The 13,419-nt window shown below is 37.2% G+C and overlaps 1 protein-coding gene across 10 annotated transcripts in view; it reads left to right on the top strand.

Moving 5' to 3' along the window:
- osbpl8 (oxysterol binding protein-like 8) overlaps window positions 1-13,419 on the top strand; it is a 105,303-nt gene that overhangs the window by 64,300 nt on the left and 27,584 nt on the right. For all 10 annotated transcript variants that reach the window (XM_051688189.1, XM_051688194.1, XM_051688188.1 and 7 more), the window contains one exon: window positions 13,054-13,124. In XM_051688189.1, the coding sequence (XP_051544149.1) occupies window positions 13,054-13,124 (71 nt within the window). The remainder of the gene's footprint in view (window positions 1-13,053; window positions 13,125-13,419) is intronic.

Here is a 13,419-nt window from a genome sequence, read left to right on the forward strand (position 1 = left end):
TTTTAAAGATGCCATGAAATGGCTTGACGAATACAGTTGAAACAGGAAGTTGAGGCCATTTTGTAAATATCCAATAGTCACAGTTTTCCCAGAAAAGAAACTGTGTAAATTTTCACATGTGTATTAGGGACGAGAAATGGACTTATCAAGCACTCATTCTGCACCAGCTAGTCTACAATTAAAAAGACTACTCGAATATCGCAAATTGATTTTCCTTTGTGCAGATGCCTGCTGAAGGCAACACGGAATCATACCGTACTTTCCCTCTGATTCTCTCATCAATTCTCGCCGTTACAATTGAGTCCACTGGGGGGCGCTCTGCGTATGTGTTGTCAAGGTGTTGGATAAATTAAGGAGATATCGTGGCATCTTTGGTGTGTGCTTTCAACAGGTGTGGCAGTACTTGTAATATTTTGGTGTTACATATCAACATACCAACGGGAAAGGATCTGTTTTTATGGTGGAAAGTAAATGTGAAGCGGTACGAGAAACTCTGAAGCTTATCAGACCAGTATGTGTGGATGTGCTTTAAATCTCTGAACACGGTCAGAGTGCATTTTATAAAACGCCACATTCACCACTTGTTTTTCAGAATAATAACATGTGAAATGACAGAAACGTGACCGCCTTTATGTAGACTCGGAGTTGATATATGTGCATTACCCTAATGCCGTCAGTATTGGTTTCTGTGTACTGTAAGCTCTGGGTGTGCAAATGTTTTTTAATGTAATTAAAAAAATTATATATTATTATTTTCATGGTTCGTACAGAGTCTTGAAAGTTGTGAAAATGCTTGATTTTCCCAGTTAGGTTGTTGACTGTTATAAAATATCTAAAATTATTTCGAATTTGAAAAAGATATTATCCAGTTATGTTTGTGGTGTCTCGTAAGCACAGGAGCGCACATGCGCCGCTCCACATCTTGTTTTGATGTCACATGCACACTGAAGTTCTGCACGTCTCCACTATGGTAGATTGGCGCCAAAGAAATTATACCTGCGTCTCCTGCTTCCATCAACATGCCGGAGTGCCGTTTCAATGACAGCTGGATGGAAGAGGAGACATAAAATATCACTATACGCAGGAGCGATCAACAACAAGGGAATCCGTTGTGCAAAGAAAAAAAAGATGACAATGGATGTTTGCACTTATCAGCACCAAGCCAAGATGAGACAAAGATTTTGTTAAAACTTGAATTTACTTTGGAATCATTTACAAGCATTAATACAATAAGTAGTATCGCATGAATAATTAAGTAGGGTTAAAATATAAATATAAGTTAAAATAAAATTTCACACTTGTTATTTTTAACTTGCACCTTTATTTATAAGTCATCAGTTATTCGTTTTTTGTGGGTTAGAGTACTCGACTGCAAAATTACTACAAAATGCCCATCCCTAGTGTATATGTGCTAAATGTTCATTTTGTCAACTTTTAGGATTTGAATCCACACTAAGTGGCTAAAATGTTGATCACTCATTATCTGGTATTATCAACTTATTTCAGGTTTTCACAAGGTCTTATACAAGTTGATATTTTAATATATGTTTGGTGTAAAAATGTTTGGTTTAAGTTTTGACTGTTACAGTTTGACACTTGTTATCATACTGCACATTATTAAATATTATCCTACTATAATGTTATTATTGTTGTACTTAAATGATATGTCGTTTAATAAGTGTAAAAATGACTAAAGTTAGTGAATATGACAAAAAATATTAACTAAAGACTAAAATTATGACCTGTGTAAAAATGAACACTGCACATGATATGTTGCTTTTAGTAATGACATTTAAGTGTTAAACTGAAAGTTTGCCTCGGCTCACAGTCTGTGTATCTAGTCAATACTGTTTGCCCTTCAGATAGACAACAGGACCTTAGTGAGGGCAGTCAGAGTGGAATTACACTCTCCGCTGCTGTTTTGCAATAGTCAAGGATGCTGCAGGAGAGTAGAAATGTCAGACACATCTCTGTTTTTCACCCTCACTTGGTTTATTTGTGTACATTATCCCTAACTTGGCTGTAATAAAGGGAGAAATGGCCAAAATGGTTTGGCAGACACCTGTTATCTCGTTTTCTATTTCTCTATTCTGCGGGATAGATTTTATCTGTGCTTGGTCACTCAGCATGTCTGTCTGTCAGTCAGTCTGTCTGTCGGTCTGTCTCTGCACGTGCGTTGAATGTTGATAAGTAGGTAAACTGCAATGTGACAAAACCTGAGGCTGCAGCGTCATCTTACAAAAATCTGACAGTAGTCACATTTAGTCACTTTTTCAAGTTTTGTATCTATCGCAATCCAAACTCTCTGTCAGCTAAGTCTCGGCTTATGATCAGAACTGTCTTTGAGATGCCTGGTTTATGAGTCGGATTATCACACACACACACACACACACACACACACACACACACACACACAGATCTTTGCCTGTGTAAAGTGAGCTGCTGTCCCGCCATGTTTCCGTAGCTCTGTGGTAGCTGTCTGCATTATGACTAATACTAATAAACTACACTCAAATATGTGATATATTTGTTCTTTTTTTCCTATCATAATTTTTTATCATCTTAAAGGTCTTGTGAGTTTCAGACACTGATTTCTGGTCTCTCTGCTATCAGAATTAATAACGATATCTAAAGTGACACCACAGGACAATCAAAAGGTAATTCATATTTGTTTATATTTTAGGAAAGGACAAAGTTTCGGAGACTGTGGACGTTTATATTGACTTCACACGCACAAGAACAGTGTGTGTGTATCCTCTTACAGCTGGTGCTGTAGTCAGCAGTTCTCTATCTTGGATAAGACCCAGATTACAGTATATTTAAAATACGTGTGTGTTTGGTTTTACACACTTTGTTTCTATGTTTACCATAAAAAAGAAGAAACTGCTGAAAACAAAAACGGAGCCAAATTTGTCTTATTTGACATTATATATCTCTGGGTGTAAATAAGGTGGCTCCGAAAAACTGCTTTTGTTTTGTTCCCAATCATGTCAACTGTATCTGAGAAAAATGTTGTGTTGACACGACAAAGCAATCAAAAGTTATAGTGTTACTAAATTAATTTATCATAGTGTCCAAAAACATCTCCAAACAAATAATAATTGTACATAAGAACTAATTACACATGCAAACACAACGAGGACTAAAGGTTTGCATAGCATGCAGATATGATTTTAGTAATGAGATTTCACAGAATGAGTTTCATTCTGTGCCATTTGAGTCATCATTGAGTCTGTGTCATGTACTTGTGACGGTCATTTACGTGTGGGTTATCTAATGATCTTTGCATCCGATTACATTGTGTGTGGGCTCTTTTGAAAGATAATCACCTCCTCTAAGTAATGGTATGTGGTATTTTATGTTCAGTTTATTTTTGATGATGAAGTTATAAGTGAAAATGTGGCATATAAGAAACACCAACATAATTGTTAAAGACATATACTTAGCTGTTACTTGCTATATTTTTTTTAGGTGAGTAAAACAAATAGGCTGGTTGTATTCCCCTATTTGAGAGCTTTCCAACAACATATGACACATGACTAATTGATCAGTTTGATATGCAGTGCAATTTTTTTTATACATGATCAAAACAGAACATTTCTGATTTATCTTCAAATTTCAAAGCACATACAACGTGACCAGTGTAGTCCGATTCCCGAACGAATTAATCTCATGAAACATTTTTAAAAAATCTACAGTGTGAAACATGCAGCGCAACCAGTGTAGTTTGATTCACGAATGAACTATTACGAATTGGTTCTTTTGAATCTACAGCGTGAAATATACAGCGTGGCCAGTGTATTCTGATTCCCAGACAAGTGACTCTTACGAATCTTTTCTTTTGAAACTACAGTGTGAACCATGCAATGCCACAAGTGTAGTCTGATTCCTTAACGAATGACTCTTACAAATCTTTTCTTTTGAATCTACAGTGTCAAACATGCAGCGCCACAAGTGTAGTCTGATTCCTTAACGAATGACTCTTACGAATCTTTTCTTTTGAAACTACAGCGTAAAATATACAGCGTGGCCAGTGTATTCTGATTCCCAGACAAATGACTCTTACAAATCTTTTCTTTTGAAACTACAGTGTGAAACATGCAACGCCACAAGTGTAGTCTGATTCCCGAACGAATGACTCTTACGAATCTTTTCTTTTAAATCTACAACGTAAAATATACAGCGTGGCCAGTGTATTCTGATTCCCAGACAAATGACTCTTACGAATCTTTTCTTTTGAAACTACAGTGTGAAACATGCAACGCCACAAGTGTAGTCTGATTCCCGGACGAATGACTCTTACAAATCTTTTCTTTTGAAACTACAGCGTAAAATATACAGCATGGCCAGTGTATTCTGATTCCCAGACAAATGACTCTTACGAATCTTTTCTTTTGAAACTACAGTGTGAAACATGCAACACCACAAGTGTAGTCTGATTCCCGGACGAATGACTCTTACGAATCTTTTCTTTTGAATCTACAGCGTGAAACATGCAGTGCCACAAGTGTAGTCTGATTCCCGAACGAATGACTCTTACGAATCTTTTCTTTTGAAACTACAGTGTGAAACATGTAACGCCACAAGTGTAGTCTGATTCCCGGACGAATGACTCTTTCAAATCTTTTCTTTTGAATCTACAGTGTGAAACATGCAACGCCACAAGTGTAGTCTGATTCCCGAACGAATGACTCTTACGAATCTTTTCTTTTGAAACTACAAGTGTAGTCTGATTCCCGAACGAATGACTCTTACGAATCTTTTCTTTTGAAACTACAGTGTGAAACATGCAGTGCCACAAGTGTAGTCTGATTCCCGAACGAATGACTCTTACGAATCTTTTCTTTTGAAACTACAGTGTGAAACATGCAGTGCCACAAGTGTAGTCTGATTCCCGGACGAATGACTCTTTCAAATCTTTTCTTTTGAATCTACAGTGTGAAACATGCAGCGCCACAAGTGTAGTCTGATTCCCGGACGAATGACTCTTTCAAATCTTTTCTTTTGAATCTACAGCTTGGAACATACCTGTGCAGCCAGCGTAGTCCGATTCTCAAACGAATGACTCTTACGAGCTGGTTCTATTGAATCTACAGCACGTAACATACATTTCTTATACTCTTATAAACTGTTTTTTTTCTTCTTTTTTTTTGAGAATCAGAAACATACACTGTTGTGCAGTTCCCGAACGGATGAATCTTATGAGCCGGTTCTTTTAAGTGAATCAAAAACATACAGTGTGACCAGCGTTGTGCGGTTCCCGAATGAATGAATCTTATGAGCCGTTTCTTTTTAGTTCATCAAAACACTTATGCATCAGTAGAATTGCGTTTCTTATTTCCAAATATTTCTTCCTCAAAAGCGCTTAAAGAATCGTAATCATTAAAGAATCGGAACCTGAATCGTTACAATTCTCATCCCTAAACTTTCGTTTGACACTTCCTCAGAGGTAAAAAGGGATTCATTAATTAAGTACAGTAAATATGGTTTTGTAGATAAGTTTTCATATAGGGGTAGGTTTTTACGAACAACATCACATGTTGATGCATGTCTACCTCGGTGGTTCGTGCAGATGTATGTGGTGACAGAATAGGTTGCTAATATAGACATGTTATGCTGATGCTTTCATCAGATCGAGGATGTGTAGACCTTTCTTTGTATGATTATCATTTTGAAGGACTCTTGGAGAGGATTGTTTTTTTGTGAGATGAATGCAATGCTGAGCCCGGATCACGGAGTGTCAATCTGTCTTTTACAAAAACACACATATATGAGAGGCATTAGACAATAGACCTGATTACTGAATGAATGGGTCATTTACATTCACAAGAATATAGTCTTTTGCTTTATGTTTCTGTTTGCCATATCCTTACATTTCCTATAGGCTGCTTGCTGGAACGGATCAGAAAGGGTCTGGTTTTGACACATTTTGCACAAGCATTCTTAATTAAAGCCTCTTAAATATGTGACTCATCCAGAGCTCATTTCTCAAGGGATACTTGCATTTATGTATCAGTGCTAAGCTTCACCAAAAGTCTGTAAATGTTGGTCCTTTTGAATGAAAAAGCCAGGAGCAATGGGTAGTATAGAGAAACCCATGAGTGTGAGATCAAAAGGCAATTTTAATCTACAATATGATGTTTTGATAGGAGTGAATCCACATTTTGGACTTAAACATGCTCACGGGAGGAATTTGTCATCATCTGAAATTTTGAGATATGTTGCTTTGTAAATTCCTACCCAAGCCGAGTAAAGCCAAGACAATGAACCCATCAAGAGGAGATATTATTTAATGTGACAGTTGTGCTATATGTGCCCAGGAAACTAACTAGTCTTGACAGACGTGACATTGAGGAATTGTCCTCGGCCTCAGTTAATGAAAGTGTTTTACTGATTAAGTGTGATGTTTTCCATAAAGGAATGTTCCGGGTTTAATACAAGTTTAGCTCAATCAACGTTTTTGGCATGATGTTGTTTACCACAAAAAAATTATTTCGACATGCCAAACATTTAATCATATTTTTTTTGATTAGACACTTACAATGGAAGTGAATTGAACCAGTCAATAAACATTAAAATATACAAATAGTTTTAAAAATATTGCCACAACACGTTAACACTATACAACCCTCTACGGACACGATGGAGAAAGAATCACCGTTAGCTTGTAAATTTTTGTTTTTACTCGCCAGACTTTTGACGACGTGTTAGCGTATGCAACTGAAATCTAAAAAAGATATTAAGAAAACCGAGAAGGGGGCATCATATATAATATATATAAATGTTTATATATATGATTTCACACAATATAGTATGAGATTGTGATTTTTATTTTCATATTTTGCTTTTGAGGGGGCCTGGGTAGCTCAGCGAGTATTAACGCTGACTATCACCCCTGGAGTCACGAGTTCGAATCCAGGGTGTGCTGAGTGACTCCAGCCAGGTCTCCTAAGCAACCAAATTGGCCCGGTTGCTAGGGAGGGTAGAGTCACATGGGGCAACCTCCTTGTGGTCGCTATAATGTGGTTCTCGCTCTCGGTGGGGCGCGTGGTGAGTTGTGCGTGGATGCCGCGGAGAATAGCGTGAAGCCTCCACACACACTAGGTCTCCGCGGTAACGCGCTCAACAAGCCACGTGATAAGATGTGCGGATTGACGGACTCAGACGCGGAGGCAACTGAGATTCGTCCTCCGCCACCTGGATTGAGGCGAGTCACTACGCCACCATGAGGACTTAGAGCGCACTGGGAATTGGGCATTCCAAATTAGGGAAAAAAATAAATAAATAATAATAGTAATTTTCACTTTTGATCCTTTTAGTCACATTTTTGCTTGTGTACAAATGTATACATTTCACATTCTATCAATTTATTTGATGTCATGAAATTGCATTTTTAATAATGATACAAGCTGTTGTCACTGTTTGAAATTTCATTAAAAAAAATTTGGTTGGAACCTAATGAAAATAGAATTAATAATTATATAATAAATATAATTTAAGTGCTACTATATCAAAACTACTATGCAAAAAACAAACAAACAAAAAAAAATATATATATATATATATATTAATATTATTATTATTATAAAAAATGTTTGCATAAATAATTACGAAAAAATATATATATAATATAAAATATGTGTTAAAAAAAGCAATAGTGTAAATGTATAGTTGACCAGAAAAGAGACATATTTGAAGTATTAAGGAATATTTTGATATTTAAAACATTATTTTTCACGTCATTCATACGTTTTTAAAGCCTCAAAAGGAAATCATATATGCCTATTTTATTATCTGATTTATATATTTCAAGTTAAATAAAAATGACTTCTTAAGATGTATGAAGCACACATGCAGAAAAAAAGCACACCTTAAAAAATATGACAGTTTATATGACAATTAATCGTGAAAGCCCTTAAAGAGACAATTAATCGTCATAGCCATAAAACAGACAATTAATCATCATAATCGCAATTATTTGTTTGACAATTAATCATCAGCCAAATTTCATAACTGTAACAGCTTTATTAATAAGCTCTAAATTAGTTCTGTCTCTTTAAGAGAATGTCCGCTCGACGAACAAGTGTTTACGGTTGAATTAGCGCATTGCACATTAACGAGAGAAGTTGCACGGTGGCTTTTCCCTCATCTGTGCAATGTATGATTAGAAGTAATGTTTCTTTTTATCTTTTTGATCACCAACTGACTGTAAATAACAGACAGGATTTTAAAAGAGACATGAAATGAAAATGCAGTGCCCGGGTCTCGTCTTTGGATACAAAATACACGAAATGAGGCAAAAGGAGACTTTTACTTGTATAGTGAGTATGACTTTCTTGTACAAATATTTATTGTACATGTTTTGCAACACTTTTACCTTGGACGTCCAGCAGGTGCGTTACTGGTCTGTAGCCATGCTGTAAAAGGGAGAATGTTGTGAAAACTGTCCGGGGAAAAGTTTAACTAAAGTCAAAGTTGCCATTCTTGGGGCCTGGGTATCTCAGCGAGTATTGACGCTGACTGTCACCCCCGGAGTCGTGAGTTCGAATCCAGGGTGTGCTGAGTGACTCCAGCCAGGTCTCCTAAGCAACCAAATTGGCCCGGTTGCTAGGGAGGGTAGAGTCACATGGGGTAACCTCCTCGTGGTCACGATTAGTGGTTCTCGCTTTCAATGGGGCGCGTGGTAAGTTGTGCGTGGATCGCGGAGAGTAGCATGAGCCTCCACATGCTGCGAGTCTCTGCGGTGTCATGCACAACGAGTCACGTGATAAGATGCACGGATTGACAGTCTCAGAAGCGGAAGCAACTGAGACTTGTCCTCTGCCAACCGGATTGAGGTGAGTAACCGCGCCACCATGAGGACCTGCTAAGTAATGGGAATTGGGCATTCCAAATTGGGAGAAAAGGGGATTAAAAAAAAAAAAAGGTGCAATGTCTATGCCATTTCACGGCTGAACTAAAGTGACAGCGCTATCACGACAGATCCAGACCCACTGCAGCCAAATAAGGTAAATTTCCTTCAGGGCGCGCTCACGAGACACAACACACTGTAAAAGATTAGACTGAATCCAGCTTTTTAATTGCCGGTGTCTTATTCAGTAAAAGGATCACGGTGCGATAGTTCTTCGCCACTACACAACTCAATCTCTGGCGAGTAAAATCTGAATATTTACTTGCCAGTGGCTAATAACAGACATATTTTAGTCACATAGCGCGAAATTTGGTCACATTTGCGAGTGATTTACTCACTATGTAGAGGGCTGCTATATGTGATAACATGATTTTAGTGTGATAAATTTGCTTACTGTATTACAACCCTGTAATCCGGTAAATGCTGTAATGCTGATAATTCCCTGATTTTAACACACTAAAATCATATTAGCACATATAACATTTTGTGGCTATACTTTTGAAATGGTGTGTGTTCTAATGTTTATTCACTGCCCCCAATCGCTTCCATTGTCAACCGCATTTTTATTTATTTCGAATTTCGAGTCAAAATAATTTTTTGTGCTATTCAACTTTGTCACAAATGTGGTTGATTGAGTTTGGCTTGTACTGAACTAGGGCTGGGAATTGATTTCCTGATTCTATTCTAGTTACCGATTCACAAGCTCTCGATTCAATTTCAATATCGATTCATATGGGTGTATTTCCATTAAATTGTCCCTTTTGCTTACATATGAAAGAAATTCTCTCCCAGAAAATGCTGTTACTTATACAGGGGACCTTCTTACTAGGCACATTATGAAAATATAAATTTTACTAATTATATTTGATTAGTTCTTCGTCATTTTGGTCACATTTTGGCTTTTTATAAATGAAAAAATCCATGTATTCCATCAATAAATATGATGTTATATTGCATATATATACATGTAGATGCATACTTTGTACTGTTTACAAGTATTTACTTTGATTTGTTGAACACATGCTAAAAAACGGTACTGTCTCTTTAAGAAAACAGGCACTTATATAAAGAGCACCTGTTAAAGAGCCCATATTAACGAGAGAGGACTCTGATTGCTTATTTACCACATCCGTGCTATGCGTGATAAAATTAAATGTTTATGTTTTGTTGTTTTTGATCAACAACTGACTGTAAAGAACATAAAGGGTATTAAAAGTTACATTTATTCAATGACAAATCGGTTGCGTGGATCAAACTTTTACTCTCAACACGATGCTGAACTTCTTCCCCACTATACTACACTTTCTGAACATTTACCAGCCAGTGGCTAATAACAGACATTTTTAGTCACATACGTAGCTCAAAATGTGGTGATTTACACGCATTGTAGAGAGTTGCCACATAGAGTAAAAGATTGATCTTGGGATTTAAGAATCGACATTGAGATCGTTCAAATGTAGATCGCGATGCATCGGAAAATCTATATTTTTACCTAGCCCAATATTAAACCCAAAACATTAAGATATATTAGTTCAGTTATGTTAAGAACCATTGTAATCCATACACATGCACCTTAAACATATGATTCAGTGTAAATCTGTGCAGTGCTGTTTAAGCTTGTGTATGTTTATGCCAGTGTTGTGGAATAACACCTTTTTTTTTCTTAGGGATGTTAAGGAATAGTTTTGTCAGATATCAGATGTAATAGCATGTGTCTAAGCTGTCAAAATGACTTATTGCGAAGTGTGTGTTTGTGTACTTGAGCTGTTGTGAATCTCCTCTCTGACTCACTGCATGTGGAGGTGTTGATGCAGCTGTCATACATAGACGCTGTTCATATTTTCTGTGGGTTACAGTGCTCAAATAATCACAGATTTTTCAGTAAGGGAAATCTGTGTCAGTTCATAAGAGATGTTGCCTGTAAGTACTGCTCTGGGATCAGATTTGATCTAAATTTAACTAAAATAAGCTCATAAAACAGTTTCTTTTCCTCTGTACTAGTTGTCAACCAATATTGGTTTTGCAATGCTGATATAATACTGACATGTACAGGGGCATAACTGTAGTAACTATTATAACTCATCCCTTACTTTTAGAAATCTCTAAGTTTGTCCCTCTCATTTTTTGGGAAATAATCGCATGTTTAAGCACTTAGCTAGCTAGTATGTTTTAGCACTTAGCTATGCATTGCTAGCATGCTTTAGCACTTAGCTTGATGTGACTAGCACATTTTAGCATGTTGCTAGCATGTTTTAGAACTTAGCTAGGCATTGCTAGCATGTTTTACCATGTTGTTAACATGTTGTAGCACTTAGCTAGGCATTGCTAGCATGTTTTAACATGTTGCTAGCATGTTTTAGCACTTACCTAGGCATTGCTAGCATGTTTTAGCATGTTCTTAACATGTTGTAGCACTTAGCTAGGCATTGCTAGCATGTTTTACCATGTTGTTAACATGTTGTAGCACTTAGCCAGGCATTGCTAGCATGGTTTAGCATGTTGTTAACATGTTGTAGCACTTAGCCAGGCATTGCTAGCATGTTTTAACATGTTGTTAACATGTTGTAGCACTTAGCTAGGCATTGCTAGCAGAAAGTTTTATTTTGATTGACCCCAGTGCAAAGAACAGGGGCATAACTGTAGTAACTTTATAACTCATCCCTTACTTTTAGAAATCTCTAAGTTTGTCCCTCTCATTTTTTGGGAAATAATCACGTTTAAGCACTTAGCTAGCTAGTATGTTTTAGCACTTAGCTATGCATTGCTAGCATGCTTTAGCACTTAGCTTGATGTGACTAGCACATTTTAGCATGTTGCTAGCATGTTTTAGAACTTAGCTAGGCATTGCTAGCATGTTTTACCATGTTGTTAACATGTTGTAGCACTTAGCTAGGCATTGCTAGCATGTTTTAACATGTTGTTAACATGTTGTAGCACTTAGCTAGGCATTGCTAGCATGTTTTAACATGTTGTTAACATGTTGTAGCACTTAGCTAGGCATTGCTAGCATGTTTTACCATGTTGTTAACATGTTGTAGCACTTAGCTAGGCATTGCTAGCATGTTTTAACATGTTGTTAACATGTTGTAGCACTTAGCTAGGCATTGCTAGCATGTTTTAGCATGTTGTTAACATGTTGTAGCACTTAGCTAGGCATTGCTAGCAGAAAGTTTTATTTTGATTGACCCCAGTGCAAAGAAGCAAATTGAGCCTGATGCTGTGTTTACATCGTGTTGGAATTATTGTAATTATGACATGACAAGTCCTTAATTAATTCCTTAATTCATGGCAAGCAGTGCCATCCCATATCATGGGTTCGATTCCCAGGAAACACACAAACTGCTAAAATGTATACCTTGAATAACTACCTTTAATTGCTGTCATTGTGGTTCTTTTTACATGACGTCACAACAGTCAAGTCAGAGTCTATGAATATGTGTAATTATAATAATTCCGACATGACGTGAACGCACCATAACTGTAGGCTCTTTTCGGCTTCAAACATTGCTCATCCAGTCAGAAATGTGAGTTTCTGTTTTATAATTAGGAACTGGCACAAAGGGAAAGCAAACACTTTTTGTTAATCAGCAAGACATGCATATCGGCCGAAGCTGACAATCTCAAAATGCCCCAAAATTGTGCCTGGACGAGATGATATATCTGTTTATTACATGGCTCTCTAAAATACTTGATTCTAATTGGTCACTCGCGTCATCTGATAATACTGTAAAATTACTGGGTATTGCGTGTCATCTTTCAATATTTCATGTTTGTTTATTTATACATTTGGCAAGTTCTCGTGTAATAAGCAGGATAATGAGCTGATATTTTTTGCAAAAATTAATCCCTAATCCGACACAAACCGGAGGTGGAATTCAGTGTTTCTGGAGACCCTGTGGTCTATTTCTTCTCACATAATTTCATGTCCATTTAATTATTTAATTGGTAAGTAGCCAAGCGGGATAATCTTCAATCAAAGACAGTCATTATCGGAAAATAAACCGGTTCAGGGCGATACAAGACCTGACCACCCTGTGTGGGTTTATTTTGTGGCTGTAGACTATCCCTTATTTAACTGCTCAGTACCTTGACAGTCTACAGTAGTTCAGTGATAATGTTGAGATTTTGTTGTTTTTTTGCAGGTTTTGATCGTGGCAAAGAGGAAATCCTGCCTCTGAAAGAGGACTCGTCACACTCCATATCCAAGAGCAAGGTAAACACTCTCACTCTTTCATGACCATCTCTAGTTTATTTCCTCTGGGACTGGAATCGGATCGATGCAGGTTTGCTGCTCCTCCAGCATCTTCAGCCCACCGGTCATTAATTAAACATAGTGAAGAATGTCTGAAAGGTGACAGGAGGACCAGGGCATGTGTTGATAAGCAGAGCATCAGAATTAACTCTTAATGAGAGAGAGGCTCGGTTAACATCGTACACACACCTCTGAAATATACATGAACTGCTCAGTAATACAGTCAAACCACACATGTGGTACGTCAAGACCAGAT

This window comes from Myxocyprinus asiaticus, chromosome 45 (genome assembly GCF_019703515.2).
Source record: "Myxocyprinus asiaticus isolate MX2 ecotype Aquarium Trade chromosome 45, UBuf_Myxa_2, whole genome shotgun sequence".
Taxonomy (NCBI): Eukaryota; Metazoa; Chordata; class Actinopteri; order Cypriniformes; family Catostomidae; genus Myxocyprinus; species Myxocyprinus asiaticus.